Below are 19,022 nucleotides of genomic sequence, written 5' to 3'. Positions count from 1 at the left end.
GTCGTAACTATATGTTAAATAGTATTTAAATATTATAAAAATATAAATTGATATATTGATTAAATTATATTAAAAAATAAAATATTGATATGACCAAATAATTAAAATTTCAGTGTGTAAATATATTTGACCTAAATAAATTTTACTTCTTTTTTAAGAAGTTTTAGTTCTAATAACATTAAATATAGAGAGATTTTTACTATTAAAAAAATACTAAATGTCCTACCATTTTTATTTTATCTTTTATTAGATTATTATTTAACTTTAAAATATTAAAAAATAATTTAACAAAAATATTCTATGTGCCCATATGAACATAGTTAGAATAAAGAAAAATTAAATGTATAACATTAGTCTAAGAAAAGTACAATATCATAAAAAAAAATTGCATAATATTACTGAAAATGCAGTCAGTAATAATATTAATGATAAATTTCATGTTGGTATTCTAAATTGTAGATTATTTCTTCTGTAAATTTCGTATGACTGAAAAAAGAAAAAGGTCTCATTACTTCCTAAATATAATACCTCTAATTTGTCATTTTCTTTAATAAGAATAAATAGAAATGATATAAATATAAGATATTCTTCTTGAATAAGTTTGGGCATTAGCATCTTATAACCTTGCATTTCTTGAAAAACTATTTTAACTAAATAATAATAATAATAATAATAATAATAATAATGAAAACAAGACATAACTGATGACATTTAGTAAATAACTGACTGAATATAGAAACAAGACATAACTGACAATCCCTTCAGAAAAAAGGAAATGAAAGCAAGACACAACAGAAAATTAAAATATATAATATTTATTATTATTTTTAACATAAATAAATAAATAACAGATCAAAATAGAAACACGACCAACTGATTTAGAGCCACGCTTTTTTTTTTAGAAAAATCTGCAATTTAACGGCTCTTGTATTTCTTTCTTATAAACAAAGAATCTATTTTCCTCATATTCCCAGAATCTTCCCTCTAACCCCATCATTTTTCTTTCTTTTGATTCTCTCTCTCTTTTTTCCTCTGTTTTTGGTCTTTGGATTCCCAGAGTTTCCTAAAAGAGACTATAATAAACACCCTTTCTCTTAAAAAAATAAAATAAAAATCAACAGCGTAAACATAAGCATAACATGTGTGTTCAGGATGCAGAGCAGGTTAGTCAAGAAATGGAGACTCTTGATAATACCAACAATAACACCACCACCAAGAAGCAGTCTTGGCCTCTGCATTGTGAAGTCTTGCATACTCACATGGAGAATTGGGATAAAGGCTCTTCTTTTATTAATTCTAGTGATGGGATCAGTGTTGCCGACTCTTCTCCTGTATGGTTTCACTTCTTTCTCCTATTCCTTTCTGTCTCAAGTTCTTATCTTTTGTTTTTTTATTTTTTAAACTTTTCTGCTGACCTTTTCTTACTGATGTTTGAAGTTACTTTCTGTCAAAATTGAGTTCTGGGTATCTGTTTATTAATTGCTAAGACTACATGGATGCTTCTTATTGAATTTGTCATTAGTGCTTTTGAAGTCGCTGATGATTTGTAGCATTTGATGGTTCTTCTTGTGATGCTGCTGTGGAAGGTTTAGACTCTAGTTGCTTGTGGAATTACAAAAATATCATTGCTGGATGATGTGTATATACAAATCAAACTTAGTTGTTTCAATTAGATTGTGAATTTATTGCTTCCTGTACTAACTGACTAGCATTTAAACTTTTGATCTTATGATCATAGTTCCATTGGGAATTAGCTCTCCTAGCAATGATAGTGTGTTGACCTACTTCAGTTTTTCTTCTCATAAAACTAAAAAGTATTGTTCTGTTCTTTTTTCCCAATCCCTTCTTTTGTTGAATTATTAAAAGAAATGATTCATTCTTCACTGATTCATTTACCAATATGTGCTGGTTTAGCACTTGGCTTCTCTCAGTCTCATTGTAATGTTAACTGTGCCTAATAATGAATAATGTAGTTGTTATGAAGGAAAATTATTTTGTTATTGACCCGAGTGTTTAAATCTATCATTCTTGCATACAGATTGCTTTTTTAGGTTATGTGTCGTTATCATTTAAGTCAGTTAATTGTATAACTTTGTTGGCTATACAGCTAGAAAGCATTTCTGAGGATAGAGTGGCTGTGGAGAGGAAACAGAATCTGTTAACAAATTTTATCCCTGTCCTTCGCTCAGGAGAATGGTCAGATATTGGTGGTCGGCCTTATATGGAAGATACCCACATTTGCATTAATGACCTAGCTAAGAAATTTGGTTACGATTTGCTGAGTGAGGAATCAATCTCTTTCTATGGTGTAAGTTCTTTTGGCCTATAATCTTATTTATGTGTTTCTTCAACTGTTAACAATTTTTTGTCCTTCAATTAGCAAGATTTCTAGTTTCTCTGTCAGCCAGTTCTGGGGTGGCTTTTTATAGATTAACAAACTCTCAAGACAGATGACCTTTGGTGATGGAGTTATCTTTACTTTACTGTTTTCTTGTTGAACTTCTGATTGTATTCTAGGTGTAAAGGTTTAGGAAGGTTTAATTTGATCTCAAATTGGTAAGCAGTCCTTAAATGTGAATATGAATTCAAAACTAAGAGTATGAAGCTGCAACCATCTTATGCTTCATATACGAATTTGTAGCTTAGGTCCCTTATTTTTCAGGCAACAAGGCTATGTAGTGTTCTGTCGATTAAATTACTTATATTTACAGACAAGATGGATAATTTGGGGCCTGTTAACTTATTAGAAATGCGTCTTTAATTGCACTCTTCCTTTCACTACATTTTATAACATCAGCCTGAAAAAAGCATTCAGTCCTATATATCAATAACACAATGCAAAAATGGGAAACAGGATTTACTAAGAGACAGGAATTACTTCATTAGTAAATTTGAGTTTTGAAATTGATTTTGCTAATGGATGACTCTAGTGTACACCCCAAGCACTTAGGTTGTCATAGGAGGGAGTTGAACTGCACTAGGCTAATAGCCCAGTCATTGGTATCCACCTTTCTAGCATAGGCAGTTAGGTTAGATTTTAATTGTACTTAAAAGTTCTTGATCTGGATACACAATTTGAAATGAACTTATCGTAATCAGTCTCATTAAAGTATGCAGAAAAAAAACTACATACAAGGTACCATATTTTGCGCCTTTTATTATTCTTTTACAAGTGAAATAACAGCTGTCTGATACAACAGGTATTTGATGGACATGGAGGAAAGAGTGCGGCACAGTTTGTTCGCGACCATTTGCCAAGAGTCATTATTGAGGATGCAGATTTCCCTTTAGAACTTGAGAAAGTGGTCAGAAGGTCATTTATCGAGACCGATGCTGCTTTTGCTGAGACATGCTCCCTTGAGTCTTCCCTCTCTTCTGGTACAACTGTACTCACTGCAATGATATTTGGGAGGTAAGTTCCTCCTATCTTTTATTGATGATTAGCAATCATTTGGCTTTGGTTGATTTAGGAGTCTGTACCTTCCATTCCCTTCTTGTTAGTTCAAATGGGACTTTGTGGCTTATCCCTATCTAGGTGCCTAGTCCTAAATTATCTATTATCATCAAGTTAAATGGTAATGATGCTCTTCTAATGGTGTACTTTTGTCACAGAATGAACTGTAGGCATAGAAATGAAGAAAATAAACAGGGAAACAATATATGATAAGTGCAACTTATTGGTGGTTGTATAGCTAGCTTGGCGAGTTCTGAAAAGTAAACTAATCATAAATAACAGCAAATTATTGCCATATCTATCTGAAAATATGCCATTATCTTGGACAGGTCTTTGCTTGTGGCAAATGCTGGTGATTGTCGGGCAGTATTATCACGAGGCGGGACAGCTATAGAAATGTCAAAGGACCATAGGCCTTGCTGCATTAGGGAAAAAACAAGGGTCGAGTCTTTGGGAGGATATGTTGAAGATGGTTATCTGAATGGTCAGTTAGGTGTTACCCGCGCATTAGGTGATTGGCACCTTGAAGGGATGAAGGTGAAGGGAGAAATGGGTGGCCCCTTGAGTGCTGAACCAGAACTTAAACTGATTACACTGACCAAGGAAGACGAGTTTTTGATCATAGGAAGTGATGGAATATGGGATGTCTTTTCCAGCCAAAATTCAGTAGCTTTCGCCCGGAGAAGACTTCGGGAGCACAATGATGTGAAATTGTGTTGTAAAGAAATGGTAGACGAAGCAATAAAACGCGGAGCAACTGACAACTTGACGGTTGTGATAGTAAGCTTTCACTTGGAGCCACCTCCATACGTGGCAGTACAGAGAGCAAGAGTGAGGCGGAGCATTTCCGCAGAGGGGCTTCAGAGTCTCAAATGTCTGTTACAAGAATAATCACTTAAAACTGATTTGAACATTTCTTTTTTCTTCCTTATAGAGTAGAACTAGTCAATAATGGTATATAGCTACACTGGCTGTTGCTAGAGTTTGTCTGTACATAAGTTGAGCCGAAAAGAAGCTCCAATTCTCCTGCCTGTTATTATTGTTGGCTCATTCAGTTTTCAAGAAAATGGAAATAGAGATGATACAAATTGAGAGGTCAAACAATTGCTGTCGTAATCAATCACACTAATATTTTCTTCTCTTTCTTCCTCAACTATAGTTTGGATGGATCCACGTAAGAAATTTGTAAATATTTTAGGTTTCAGCACTGTGGTAATTTTCTTTGGGAATTACATAATAGGATTCATGTAAATGTAGCTGTATCAAGAACAAGATTGAGTGAACATAAAGCTCACTGCTACTATTAGTATGTTAGTTGAGAACTTCCTGCATCTTTCTCAATACAGCTGTGCTTCAGCTTCACGGCCCATTGCACAGACACAAACCATGTCTGTCCTTGGCCACTCAAGGTACTTAACAGTAAACTGTGGCTTACTGTAGATTGATAAAGAGGAAACCCTCCAATCTCTATGTCTTCGCCGTGTCAGGTAGTTTGGTCTGACTGACATGAGCAGAACCAAGCAATCTTTTCCCAAAAACCTTGTGTTTAGCACTCCCACCATCTGAGAAAATTACATGGTACTCCGATAGGAACTAGAAAAAGAAAAAATCAGAGATCAAGATATGACAAAAAATGGGAAAAAGGTTACTTAACCCAAGTTAACCTGAATGAGCTTGGTAAAACTGTTAAAGTCAATGTTGCTTGCGACTCCATGGTTGCTGCAATAGGATTCAATTCTGTCCATTGTTGCCCTCCAATTACCAGGTATAGCGGTGCTCGATATTTCACATAGAATAATAAACATCCAATTGTCAAATTCCGTCCAACAAAACATAGAAATTCCAAAGGATTTGAGCTGCAAGGCTTATGTAATTCAGATTGATATTTCTAAAAGAACTCGGAAGAAATTGGAGAAGTGCCTTTCAGAAACAGGTCAAAAGACTTAACACTTGAAAATATAACACAACTGATAAAGCAAAGGGCAGAAACTTGTATATCATACAAAGTAAAGGACATAATGAATATTCAGCCTTTCACGAATTTTTTATTTTTTTGGGTCAAAAAATCTGATGGGTCCAAGAGCCTTTCATGAATTTGTATTTGTACATGTACAATAAAAGTAAACAGAAACTATTTGTGTGTAAAGGATGAGATACAAAATGTACACACAAGTATATCACTTGAGAATTTTCTGATCTAAAAATCTTCTATATGGAAATCACTATTCTACTCTGAACAAAATGATGCCTTGAGAAAAACTTGCCCTCTTTCAACTCGTATTTGTGCCAAAATCCATTCCCTCATTCATCTATCCTCTAATCTCAGTTCTCACAACACGAATCAAGAACATAATTGCAAGCAAAATAGAGATTATGAGCATAGCAAAGACACTATTCCACCCTATAGTAGAAATATACCCAGCCAATAGTGGACCAAGAGCAGCCCCAGCAGAACCAGTACCATCTATAATTGCAGTCACAGTAGCCAAGGCACGAGAATTTCCCTTAATTGCATCCTGGGTACCAAGATCAGCTGCAACAGCTGTAGTGATTAGTGAGTACGGGCCATTTACAAGCAATCCAGAAAGAAACATCAAAACAATATTGGTGACCATGGATACACTTCCATAAACCCGATATATAATAAGAGCTGGGATTGATAGAGACAAGAATACAGTTGAAGTTACTGCACGAGCTCCAATCAAGTCTGATATGTACCCTGCTAAAACTCCACCAAAGACTCCTCCAATATCGAATATTGTTGAAAGATTACCAGCAGTTTTATGTGACAAATGCACACCCGCAATAGCTACAATTTAGATACAAACTTGTGATAAAAAACCAATACTCTTAACAAATTCAATAAATTATCACAAGCCTAAACATGCAAGATCCTTTTGGACACATGATAACCTTCAAGGTATAATTGCAATACCTAAATAGAGTATTTAAATAAAGGTTGAGCCATAATGCCCCACGAAATGGGAAAAAATGAGTCGAACAGATTTTATAAATAACATGGAGTTCTGAATTTTTTAGTATTGTCACAGAACATAATATCCAATCATAGACCCATCCGTGTCAAAGTACATGCATAGAAATTCAAGCAAGAACTACCACATGATCCTAAATCAAAAATCTTAATGGAAGATGCATATGCAAGAAGAGGCAAATACCTGTGTTCCTTATGTAGAAGGGCAACCAATATAGAAATGTATAAGCAACTAGCTTCGAAAAGAAGAGGCAAAAAGCAAATGGTGCAACACCAGGTAATCTCCAAGCCTCCAAGAACCCAATAGCAGCCAAAGAATCTGATTCACTTTCACTCCTAATAAGCCCTGTTTCCTCTGATTCTACTTTTTCAGCATTCTCCTCACCATCCACCTCTTGACTCATTTCAATCTCTTGCGTTGGGAGCTCAAGTCCAGTATCTTCAGGACTAACCACAAGAAAAAAAAAGACCAAAAACCCAACTAAAATCACCAAAACCCCAGGCACCACAAATGACCAACCCCAACCATACTCCAAAAGAGCAGAAGCCGCAACTGAACCAACAATATTTCCTACTGATGTATGTGAATTCCAAACCCCCATTATAAACCCTCTCTTTGCTTTTCCAAACCAATTACCAACAACTGCCACAACACAAGGCCACCCAATTGACTGAAATAAACCACACAAGATTTGCACACCCAGAAAAAAACCTAAAAAATGTACATTAAACCAATAGCCTAACCCAAAAGCAATAGTTAAAATACCACTACCCATCATTCCGGAAACAAGAAACAACCTCAAATCAATCCTATCCCCTACATGTCCAGCAAAATACATTCCTATCGAATAGGATAACAAGAATGCAAGATCAAGCTCCCCAAGCCTGCGAGTCCCATCAGAGGCATTAAATGGAGCCCAACCAGTATCAGTGGAACTTGAATTGGATTCTAATGAAACTGCATTGGATTCAGCCAATGAAGAATTTAATTGAATGTTGGGTCCAAGAACGCTCTTGACAATGCTTGGTGGCTTTCTTGAGGCATGGAAAGAGGCATAAGCAAGAAAAGTGATGAGAAGGACGAGATATTTGTGGAAAGCGATGGTTTTGTGCGGAGGATTAAGAGAGGGGAATAGGTAAAGTGCTGGAGGTAGAGTCATTGTTGTTTGATACTACAAATATAGTTGAAGAATCAAGAATTCAAGAAATGACATGAGAAAGAGAGAGAGAAAGAGAGAGATTTTTTGTTCGAGTGTGATTGATCATAAATAAAGATCCCAGCTTAAACAGATGTAATAACTACCATCAACAAATTATTAAAAAAAAAAAAAGAATGAAAGAAACTGTAATCATAAAGAAGGAAGAAAAGGGTAACGGGTAGAAATGCAAGATTTTGAAATCGGGGTATGAGTAAGAAGCAGAAGGAGAAGCATACCGCAACCCTATTCTTGCAAGATCTGAATCTAATCCCAGAAAGTTAATTTCTTATCTTGCCAATAAGTTCATTTCTTTTTTTGATATAGTCTTGAACAGAGAAACAAATACACTGTAGAAACACAGAAAGAAAGGAAGAAACTGATAAGAAAGGGAACTAATGAAATACAAATATTTCATTAGTTTTAAAATTTTATTACAATTCGATTGTTTTAAGACAATGAGATTATTTGTATTTCCCTCAAGATCCGGAACTGGGCATGCATGGAATAGATAGAAGAGCTTACTAGCGTGTGTGATATTTGACTTTGACTTGTATCAGCTAGAGGCGCAAATGCCTTCTACTTTTTGTGAAGAACCCTTGAGATTTCGGGGATTTACCGGCCAACAACGGTAGAAAAGGGTAAGCTCTGCTTTTAAGTTCTAATCAGTACTCACACAATGGATAGTTAGAGACTTGAATTTTGATTATTTAATTTTTTAAACTTTTTAATTTTTAATTTAATCTAATAATTATTTAAACTATAGTTTTATAATTTATAATTTTCAATTTAATTTGACATATGACAACTTTAAAACATTTATAAATAATATGTGTGTGCGTGTTGAATAAAAATATATATTAAAAAATATTTAAATATTATAAAAAATACAAATTAAAATATCTATCAAGTTAAAGACATTAAAATGATCGAATAATCTAAATTCAAATATCTAAATATATATATTTGGCGGTTAATATTTCTCTTTGCAAAAGTAGAATAAATTAGTAACATAGTTGACATTTTCAGAGATTTCGACATCGTGTCTATTCACTCTTGTCCGACAATATTGACAATCAGGGAGAATTTTGCTTTGAGAAAAGAAAAAAGGATCGGTCTTATTCTTTTTGATGGCTGGGAAGGGCTGAGGGAGTATAGACATTATAACTAACTAGTATCATTCTTTCACTCACTGCTGACAAACAATGGGAAATTCATTCGGCTCAAGTTGGGAGAATGTTTTTCGCTACTTTCATTGTCAGATTCTTGGACCGTACAAGCTAAAATAAATAAATAAATAAAACAAAAGCACGTAATAGAAACAATATAGCAAATTTAGACATTACAGAAGTAGGACAGATTTCCTACAAATTGCATACTTTCGAAGAATGAATAATACAGAACTACATAAAATGCAAAACTTATGGTTCTTTCAGCGCTTTTTGGCTAATAGTGCGTATGGCAAAGCCCATCGGATCAGGAACATTAAAAGTGAGGTTGAGGGTGCGTTAGTATTCTTCTACAATTAGCAGCTCAACATTTGATATCTAACTGTGTCATCATCTCAAATCAAGGTTTGGACAGGAAGTGCTAAGAATAAAATCACTGTTGCAACATCCTTCAGCTGCATTTCTCCGCCAAGCATGCACACATATAGGAAACATCATATCATCTGTTGATGAATATCAGCTGCTTGATGAGCAAGCTCCACCACCATAGCCTCATCGAAGAACTTGTTTATGCTAACGTCTTCACTCATTCCCTGCGATAATATAATTCAAAGCAAAATTATTACCATGCAGTTGTGGGATTCATCCTATTTCAACAAACCATTAACATGCAGCTAAGACAAAAATAATGTGCTTCAAGGCATCATTCACTCTAAAATTTCAAGAGCTAGAAAACTTAGCACTGAATATTTGACAGAAGCAAGAGATGGATGACAGAAAGAGGGCAGTCTGGCTATACCTTGCGACGCCTTGTCTTTACCATAAATTCGCGAGCAAGGTGCTGAATTGGTGCGGGTTCGAGTGGCCGCAGAGCTATGCTCTTGTCAAGGGGATCTCCAGGTACTATGGCCCAATGATCAAAGACTGAAAGGCAAAATGCTTGCCCTTGGGTATGGTACCTCAAGTCCGTCTCAAAACCAAATGACTCTATTACAGGTAGAAATGCCTGAAATGCAGTTGTACAAGGAAAAAAGATTAAAATGGAAGAAATAAAATAAACATTCAAGCATGTACAAGTCTATGAGGGTCAGTGATCAAACATGTCTATTACAAGTGACAGCTGTAAATCCTGTAAACTCAATCACACAGATTTTACACCTATAAGTTAAAGATTAAGAATGCTAGAACAAAAGGAACCACAAGTTTTTTTTTTCTTTTAAAAAGAACCTCCCCAAATAAGAAGTTAAGAAATAAATAAATAAATTTGAAAGAGAACTAAATTTGAACCACGTAATATATCAAACAGCGAAAACGAGATTTTGAAAAAAAAAAAAGATTCAGCTCCCATATTCTGAGCTGGACAAGGTGTGTGATTTCTCGAATACCCTGCTTTACTTGTAAGGTTTTTAGCAGTCATCAGCAATTGTTCTGTCTCATTGCGGGCCGTCAAACAATATTTAATGACAAAAAACTCTATAAAATCATCTAGAGATGCAGAAAAAGCTTAGCTATAGCTTACCTTCACAATGTAAGCTGGAGTCCCAGGCTGCGGAACATCTGCTGTAACATGTCCACGTCTACGAGATAACACTGTATATATTGCAGAGAGACAGTCGATTGGTGTTTGTATCTGAAACAACAGCATGACAAATTAATAGCAAAAACAAAACTAGGTTCACGAGATTCTCAACTTAATAGTACGTTAAAAGAATATGTAATAGCAAATGCGAACCTCATATATGCTTCCCTAAAAATGCATGTTAATTTTTGTTATATAGATGTGGCAAGTGCATACCTCCACGTAGTATACTGGTTCCATGAGTCGAGGGGTTGCCATCAGAAAGGCTGAATAGGCGACTCGTCGGGAAGTGGGAATAATCTGACCAGATCCTCTATCCAGTGGTAACTGTGCAATCCTAGCATCAACTATTTTGAACTTAACATTTCTGATTGGTTCGTCACATAGCGGTCCTTCTCGTGCACCCCACTGAAAACTGGCCATAAAAGCACAAAACATTTAATTGCAGGCGGCAAGTTAGAGCAATGAGAATTCGTGAAAACAAATTCAGGTTACCCTTGAACAATAGAATCCTTGACAGCACTCAGCAATGTTTTGTCAACTTCACTAGGTAGTGTGTCGTCCAATAAAATGTTAGGCCCCTGCAAGTATCAAATTTTGCCAAACATGACTCCAATAGTTGGATATTTCATCAGAACACAATTGTAAAACACATGAACACAAAAAGGTTCATATCACTGAAGATAATTTGGAAAAGATAAAACTGCAGTAGCTTGATCAGCAATATCGTACCTGCTTGTCAGGGCCGAATGCCCATATGGATCGTGCTGCAAGCAAATCCCAGTCATATTTTGTCTTGAAGAAATCACCAAGTGCTTTACGGTTCCAATCGATGCTTACAACCCCATTCTCAATGTCTTCAGCAAGCCCTTTCTCCAATGGCTCTGCAATCTACGAAGAGTTTAATTAACTAAGAATCTAAAATTCCTCCAAGAAACATAGAAAAAGATTCTCCAAGGCACTGAGATGAAATAAAATAACTTCCTTACCATGGTTATTTTATTCTTCTTATTGGGTGTTTCAGCAAAACATTTCATTGATGAAGACTCAACCACTGTTTCACAAAAAGAGACAACAGGATCTGCCACCTAAATGTCAGATCAAGCATTAGAACAAATGGACATGTAACCATCAACACAGAGAAGTCATTATATAATAAATTACAGACAGAGAAGCAGGTGGAAAACTTTATAGAAGAAAAGAAGCACATAAAGCAATATGGAGCAGACGTGCACACCTTGACTTCTACTTCAGAGTAGAGCTCTCTAAGGTCCTTCATTATAGAATCCAAATATAACTCTCCAGTACCAAGAATTGTGTGCTCTCCAGACTCTTCAACTTTTGTGATGGCTAGAGGATAGCTTTTACTGATCTTCCTTAGACCCTCCACCATTTTTGGCAATTCACTTGGATTGAGTGGCTCCGTAGCAGTTTTCACAACTGGAAGAGTATTGAATTGAAGAGGCCGGAATATGTAAACATCTTCATAGGTATAATTCACATTACAGAGTGTTGCCGTTTTCATAATTGAAGCATCCACGCCTTCAATGAGAACCCAAGAGCCAGGAGGTGCCATACTTATTGGTAACCTGTACCGAGCTTGATATACCCATAATTTTGTCACTTCTTTTACAGTCATGTCCTCCTCATCATCTGGTGAATAGCCTTCTCCCAACACTTTTACAGACTGTCCTGTCAAAATTTGACCACTATAAACCCTACCGAAAGCATCAAAGGAACTGCAATCGGACTTGGGATACAGTTTGGTCACATTAACCATTAATGGGCCAGAAGGATTACAATCTACCATGGCCTTGTAAATTGTTGAATCTTTTGGCCCTGTGTATACATGATCAACCTTTTTAGCTGCAGCATTCTTAGCAGAAGGTATATGCTGAACCAGCATATCAGTAAAGCCTGAGGCTGAGCCAAAAACTCTGCTGCATGCCAGCCTTAGCAAAGGCCTAACATTTAATTTATAAGCTGCATTGGGGAGAGTGACACCAAGCTCAGCAAGAGTAGCCTCCACACTCTTCTTGTGTTCTCCAATCACTTGACTATATATCTTGTAGAGGGGCTCCAGCACAAAATGGACAAAGGATCTTTCACCTCCACTTGCAGGGGATTTTTTCTTGAAAGCCCTGGTATCTGGATGATAATACCAATCTCCCCAAAGACGAGATGCAAATTTGTCAGCATCAAATGGGATGCCATGGAGTTTGAGATATAGTTTAGCAAATGATTGCAAAGTGAAGGACCATCCTGCATTAGCACTTGCAAAACAAACATTCCCAGCAGCCGGATCTATAACTTGGACACTTCCAGCAGTTGAAGAGCCAGCAGTTATGTGGTTATTAATAACTTCAAGCGTATGCCTAAGCTTATGGTAAGCATCCTTTGGGGGCAGTTTAAGCTCTGTTATTAACCTGTCAACCTTCAAACAAAAACAAAATAAGTGATGCTAAGATATAAGAGTTCAATTGGAGGGATCAACGAAGATGTTTATTCACAAAGAGTACCTTATTGATCACTAATACGATAGGCAAGCGCTCCTGGATTGCATGGCGTATGGCCCTCTCTGTATTTACCTGCACATTTAAAATACCAAATTACATAAACATAGCTATAGTGTGTTCAAACAGAATTCATAAAAAGCAACTGTACAACTAATATAACATCATAAAAAAAAAAAAAAATTAGCTAAGTAGCCTTGTCAGTCTTGTCCACCCAAATACTATAGCGGCAGAAAATTCCTTTGCCCATGTAGCCATACAGGTATAATATCAGCAGTAAAAACATTTAGATGCAATACTCATATTATATTTGTAAAAGAAATAATAAAATAAAAAATAAATCCATGATTTTACAAGTTTATCAGCAGAGGTAAGCTAAACCACAATCCAGCTTGGTAATTTATCAACCTTTTTGCCTAAGGAATGTTACTCACCATAACTCCTTCTGCCGCATCCACAATCAACACAGCACCATCAGCAATCCTAAGAGCAGCAGTCATTTCATCAGAGAAGTTAACATGACCAGGAGTATCCATGATGTTACAAAGGTATGATTTTGAATTACTATCTTCAAGAACAAGCGACATTGGAACTGCCTTAATAGATATCCTTCTTTCTTGCTCATCAATCCTTGTATCTGTATACCTCATATGCTTCTCACTGTTCATATCAAATGTAGGCATATGATGTGTTTGCTCAACCAACATATCCATAAATAAGGTCTTCCCATGTTGTAAATGACCCACAAGAGCAACATTACGAACCAAAGAAGGATTCGACATGAGACCAACAAGGAACTGACTAGACACATAAGTCGACGAATCCTTAACACCAACCTCAAACTTGATGTTTCTCACAGGCTTAATAATAGGTTGTTCAAGAGGTTGCTCGTCTTCATCCATAACTAAAGTTTCAACATCTTCACCGTAAACCTCTTCAGCAGTCGGATAATATTTCTTGTCTTCAGCAAGAACAATCTGATTATCCATATCAACATCATTATTAGAAGTGGTAAGCCATCCATTCGAACCATTAATTTCCTCATCACCATCAGACACCATATCATGATCTTCGTGAGGCTTCTCTGGAAGATCTTCTTCTTCTTCTTCCTCACGGTCACTATCTTGGTCAGACTCGATTTCCGGACCAATGTAGTTTCCAAACTCATCATATAGATTATCATCCATGGTTGTTTTAATTAAATCTGTCACATGGTTTAATCAAGCGAGTAATTAGTGAGCTAATGTAGCAATTAACTAAAATCACAATTCAAGGAAAGAAAAAACAAAAGTGGTCATTGATTTCCTCAAGCAGCTAAAAGAATAAATCTCGCATGGGCCATTTCTTTGTCGTTATATATATTTCAAGTTCTGTTTGGCTTATTCTAGGGTTTCTAAGGTTAATTGTTCACTGTATCAACAGCTAAAAGGTATGAAATTCGCGGTTTAAACGGATACTGAATCAAAATCAGACCTAAAATTGAGGAATGCAAACATGGATAACAGTAAGCAAACGAGTAAACACGCAGATTACAGAAATGAAAGAGAAAAAAAAAAAAAAAGAAGAAGAGGCAGAAGATGGTACCTGAACACAGGAAACAAAGGAAGCAGGAGCTACTGAGAGGTTTAGAGGGGTTTTTCAGAAACTAGTGCGAGAGGGATTTTGTTTCTACTTGTCAATTCTCACTCGCCGAACCAGGAAGTTGGGTTGGTTTGGTCTAAATGATTCGTTTTCTACCGGGCTTCATGTATAATAGACCGATTAGGGAAGGTAGGCCCTTTACGCAGTTCTGTTTTATATTAGGCCTATCAATTAATGGCTGGCTATGCACTCTGAAATTTTTTGGTTCATTTAATTGGAGGTAATAAAGACTTTTCTTTGTAGGAACTTTTCAGAAATACATTATAACCAATAAAAAATATTATTTTTATTATGTAAGTTTTTAAAGAAGAATTTTATTTTTTAAAGAATATGGTATGGTTATCTTTCAGTTATTTTTAACAACTAAAAAAAATAAAAAAACAATTAATACTATATTTTTTAAATAAATTATATTTTTGATATTTTCACACTGTAAAAATAAAATAAAAACTACACCGTAATTTTGATAAAAAATAAAAAAATATGGATATTTTTGTTACTTTTTTCCTTTCTTTTTTTTGAGAAAATAGAAAGTGATGATTTTAAATTCTACTTATTTTTTTATATACATACATCTAAAGTTAATCTAGAGCATATCATTATGATTTTTATGAACAGTAAAAAAACTCTCTCAAGAGTTTTAACACAGCTACATATTTAAAATTCAAACTCGATACTTTAATCACACTAAAAGAGACTTTATCATCTCATCTATGTGCTCTTAATATTTTAAATCTTAATATCAATAAAAAATATATTGTAGTGAATAAAAAGTTTTATTTTTTAAGAAAAATAAAACGTCTATTGAACTTCTTATATTTTGAAACTGAAATTGGCAAATTATATATATATAATAAAAAAGTAAGATTAATATCACTAAATTCAGTAATTCATTAAGAATTTAAGTTGAGGATTTTATAGATTTTGATAAAATAAACACATTCCAAAATTTTAATATATAGGGACTCTCACGACCCAATCTGTGGGCCCGTGACCAGCGCTAGAAAATGAGTAGGCTTAAGGTAACCGAAACCCGTAGCAAGCCTAAATAGTCAAAGATTTAAATAAACGTATACATGATTGTAAACTATTAAAAAAAATAACGTTTCACTTACAAATCTGCATAGAATTAAATTGATCCTCCAGCTAGATTAGTAGCAATTATCCTTTTTAACAAACCAAATTAAAATGTAAGATACAAGTACACTATTGCAGAGAGTCGAAAATATCAAATAATTTAAAATACAAAATTAAGATTTAATTACAATAAGCCTGAAGGAAAAAGGAAAGTCGGGCTAAAAAAGAAGTCGGTGGAAAACCTAGCTATCACCTGAAAAATTTAAAATTTAAACTGTCAGTCTCGAAATTAAATTAAAATCATATATCTGCAATAAAGCAGCCATAAATGTCTGATTGCAATGGTTGATAAAATAAGGTGGAACATCACAATATAATAAGTAAGTCATGGCATAATTTAAAATAATTAATTTTTAACGCATAAGGGACGAGCACCTCAGCAGAACCCTAACCCCAATACTGACACCCTTTCGACTCTCTTATTCCAATAGAACTGGTGCCTAGAGACCGAAACTCAATCAAGGTTCTTAAATCCAGCTTGGTCACTTGATTCCCAATATAGTCAATGCCAGAGAGCAACGCTCAACCAGAGATCTTTCCTCTCGCAATCAAATTCTCACAGCTTAGAGAGTTGAACTCGACTAGGGCAAATCCAAAAATATTTTTTTACTACCTGTCTCTAATTAATATCGGTGCGCACACGGTCCTAATGCAACCCATCAGGTGGCATGTTCTACTGCCGCCTCATCCCGAGTCAATATGCAATCATAATATCTTTATTGCGGAAAATGATATATAAATAGCAAGCAGCTTAACTATTATTCAATAACTTTAAATAATATTGAACATCACATAAATTGTAAATTTAATTATTTAAATAAATAATAAATAGAGAATTAATTTCATAAAATGATTATTTAGATGAATAATAAATAACTAATCTAAAATTTATAAATCAGTCAATTGGATAAATAATAAATAAATAATTTAGATCTATAAATCAATTAATTAAATATAGAATAAGAATTAATAAAAAATTTCAGAAATGTCCACCATGACAAAATATATATATAAATACGATGATAACACTATACATAATAATTATTAATCGAAATTGCTATAAAAAATTGGCATGGCACGTGTATAGAGGATATAGGACTTTAACTCACAGTTCTGTCGCGCTCCGTAGTTTGCTCCTACGCCTCGGGTGGAGATGGCTGGACGAACGGACTATCTATTCATAAAAATAACTCAATTAATAAGATACTCATAATTTTTTCTAGGCCTAGACTCCTAGATTAAACTGCCTAAGAAATTCCGACTCTAAAATTCTACCAAAAATTCTCTCCTAAAATACGGATGTTTAACCCTCATATAACGGGTCCAGAACCTGCTAGAAACACTTCAAATATTCTATAATTATTTAACGGGAGTCGGACCACCCAAACTGTATTATTTTCCGATTCTGCAACACAACGTAAATCACAATATAAAATCAATAGTTCGACAAAAATAATAATATTGTTTCCGACACAATCACACAATTTTCTTCGCATTTAATTTAATTAATCATAGACTCAGTTTACATAACAGAATATTAACTCCTATAATTAATTTGCAGTAATTCTAGGATTAGACTACTAATTAATTAAATAATTTAATTAATTAATTATAACTAACAATTAATACATCAATAATTTTTTAATAATTTTCAACGTTTAAATAAATTTTACACTGAGCTGAAACCTGAATTTCTACGCATCCGGGAAATACCAGGGTCCGAGCTGGTATTGCCAATGGTGTCGGATTTTGAATCCGAAGACGCCTATGCAAAGCTTAAGTTGCGAAGAGTTCAAAAACACTAAAATCACAACCTAACTGTTGTCGAAAAATGCTAGATCGTGTAGGAGGAAAATCTGCTCTAGTGAGGCTATGCGGAGGCTGCTGGCGGAGGAAAGCTAGCGGGGAAGAGCTGACTTGGGGTTGTCGACGGTGGGGAGCTCGCTTCCAACATCATACAAGTGGTAGGTGGACTGCAGGCAGCTAGTCTCGCATCGGCAGTGCAGGAGGAGACTTTCCTTCCTCCAAATCATCGACAGCAACAAGGAAGGAGGAGAAGATGGTGTAATACCCGAAATTTTTTCTTTTAATAATAATAATATTAGTAATGATTAATAACGAGTTTCTATTTAACTTAATTTAACTTTATTTTTTTATCTGATTTAATTGGAATAATTTAAATATAATTTTAATGCTAGACAACATAAGGGGGTTATTTTGTATATCTAATTTGATTAATTTTTAAGAAGTTAGTTAAAGTAAATTCTTTGAAAAATGGATTATATTTTCGGTCATTCAATTTTTTTCCAATATGAATATATAAATTAATTTCTATATTGAAAGTTATGAAAGAAATAGTAAAGAATATTTTATAAAAGAATTATTGGGGAAATGGCATTTTAATTAGCTAATGGTGTTAACTTTAATTGGAAAATATTTAGCAAATTGATTAATTAAACTAATTGTGTGTTAGGATTAAATTAAAAATTTATTTTTGAATAAGGATTAAATAATTATATATTTTCAATAATTTTAATTTGACCTAAATTAAATAGTTAGGGGTTTAATTGAAAAGCTAAAGAAAAATTTAAGGATTAATCGAAAATTTTGCTCGGCAAAATTGTTAGTAATTAAAAAGTTGGGGGATTAAATGGTAAAGAAGAAAAGTTTAGAGATTAAATGCGATAAGTAAGAAAAGAAAAGAAAGAAAAGAAAGAGAAGAAGAAGATAGTGTCGGGGAAGAAGGAAGAGGGAGAAAGGAGGAGCTGTCGTCCGCCGAGCTCGAGGTGCGGTGGTGGTAGCTAGTGGAAGAGCCGGCGCTGGCGGCAACAAGACGAAGAAAAAAAAGAGAGAAAAGAGAGGAGACGTCGGCTGTCAATGCCATGCATGGCGTTTCCGGAGGCTTTGGCGGCCGAGTCGGATGGCGATCGACTCCCCTCGGCCTGAGCTTCATTTTGGCGGTGGTGGTGTCGCATTTGGTGGCCGGAGTTGGTAGTTGCGGTGGAGAGAGAAAATGGAGGGCATCTGGAGTTTTTGGCTTATCCAGCGAGGGATGGCCGATCATAGGACATATCCGAACTCTCCTCAGCTTAAGCTTTCCAATGGCAACGGTTTCATGACGATCGGACTCCATTTGAAAATCGACGGCCGAGATCGTCTGTAAATCTCTTTGGATGATCGGGGGTCGAATTCGGAAGCTATGATCGTCATCAGCGCGTTATTTTGAATCCATTGGCGCATTCGGATCGTTGATCGGACTCCAACTGTAACACCCCGAATTTTTATATATTTAATAAATGAGTTATTTTCCATATCCAATTAGTTTGATTTTTAAGGAGTAA

At 35.0% G+C, this 19,022-nt stretch overlaps 3 protein-coding genes across 4 annotated transcripts; 1 reads left to right on the top strand and 2 right to left on the bottom strand.

Annotated features, from left to right (window-relative positions):
- The first annotated feature begins 910 nt into the window (after positions 1-910).
- LOC8275709 (probable protein phosphatase 2C 27) lies at positions 911-4,593 on the top strand. Its single transcript, XM_002532458.4, has 4 exons — positions 911-1,331; positions 2,108-2,308; positions 3,201-3,412; positions 3,784-4,593. The coding sequence occupies exons 1-4, from the start codon at positions 1,140-1,142 to the stop codon at positions 4,343-4,345; spliced, it is 1,167 nt and encodes a 388-aa protein (XP_002532504.1). The 5' UTR covers positions 911-1,139; the 3' UTR covers positions 4,346-4,593.
- An 856-nt stretch (positions 4,594-5,449) lies between these two features.
- On the bottom strand, positions 5,450-8,280 carry LOC8275707 (putative glycerol-3-phosphate transporter 5). 2 transcript variants are annotated; one of them, XM_025159691.2, is made up of 2 exons: positions 6,631-8,280; positions 5,450-5,996 (listed from the first exon to the last, which is right to left on the bottom strand). In XM_025159691.2, the coding sequence occupies exons 1-2, from the start codon at positions 7,604-7,606 to the stop codon at positions 5,764-5,766; spliced, it is 1,209 nt and encodes a 402-aa protein (XP_025015459.2). In that variant the 5' UTR covers positions 7,607-8,280; the 3' UTR covers positions 5,450-5,763. The 2 variants fall into 2 exon arrangements, with proteins under 2 accessions (XP_025015459.2, XP_015582925.2); XM_015727439.3 differs by having other exon boundaries at positions 5,450-6,263; positions 6,631-8,277.
- Positions 8,281-8,984: 704 nt separating this feature from the next.
- LOC8275706 (110 kDa U5 small nuclear ribonucleoprotein component CLO) lies at positions 8,985-14,678 on the bottom strand. The gene is made up of 11 exons (XM_002532455.4): positions 14,488-14,678; positions 13,338-14,107; positions 12,910-12,978; positions 11,628-12,824; positions 11,380-11,478; positions 11,123-11,281; positions 10,886-10,971; positions 10,607-10,805; positions 10,331-10,441; positions 9,611-9,817; positions 8,985-9,404 (listed from the first exon to the last, which is right to left on the bottom strand). Exons 2-11 carry the CDS (start codon positions 14,088-14,090, stop codon positions 9,306-9,308), a joined length of 2,979 nt encoding a protein of 992 aa, XP_002532501.2. The 5' UTR covers positions 14,091-14,107; positions 14,488-14,678; the 3' UTR covers positions 8,985-9,305.
- Positions 14,679-19,022: the final 4,344 nt, after the last annotated feature.

The sequence above is a fragment of the Ricinus communis genome, chromosome 3 (genome assembly GCF_019578655.1).
Source record: "Ricinus communis isolate WT05 ecotype wild-type chromosome 3, ASM1957865v1, whole genome shotgun sequence".
Classification (NCBI taxonomy): Eukaryota; Viridiplantae; Streptophyta; class Magnoliopsida; order Malpighiales; family Euphorbiaceae; genus Ricinus; species Ricinus communis.
This window is presented reverse-complemented; position numbering and strand designations above follow the sequence as displayed.

Bases quoted from the DNA above. Each gene is read 5' to 3' on its own strand.
- LOC8275709 (XM_002532458.4), top strand. From the start codon at position 1,140: ATGTGTGTTCAGGATGCAGAGCAGGTTAGTCAAGAAATGGAGACTCTT. The intron at 1,332-2,107 runs GTATGGTTTCAC...TTGGCTATACAG, and splicing joins GTGTTGCCGACTCTTCTCCT to CTAGAAAGCATTTCTGAGGA. The intron at 2,309-3,200 runs GTAAGTTCTTTT...CTGATACAACAG, and splicing joins AATCAATCTCTTTCTATGGT to GTATTTGATGGACATGGAGG.
- LOC8275707 (XM_015727439.3), bottom strand. From the start codon at position 7,606: ATGACTCTACCTCCAGCACTTTACCTATTCCCCTCTCTTAATCCTCCG. The intron at 6,264-6,630 runs GTATTTGCCTCT...TCTAAATTGTAG, and splicing joins CTTCTACATAAGGAACACAG to CTATTGCGGGTGTGCATTTG.
- LOC8275706 (XM_002532455.4), bottom strand. From the start codon at position 14,090: ATGGATGATAATCTATATGATGAGTTTGGAAACTACATTGGTCCGGAA. The intron at 12,825-12,909 runs GTACTCTTTGTG...TTTTGTTTGAAG, and splicing joins TCGTATTAGTGATCAATAAG to GTTGACAGGTTAATAACAGA. The intron at 11,282-11,379 runs GTAAGGAAGTTA...AACTCTTCGTAG, and splicing joins AGAAGAATAAAATAACCATG to ATTGCAGAGCCATTGGAGAA.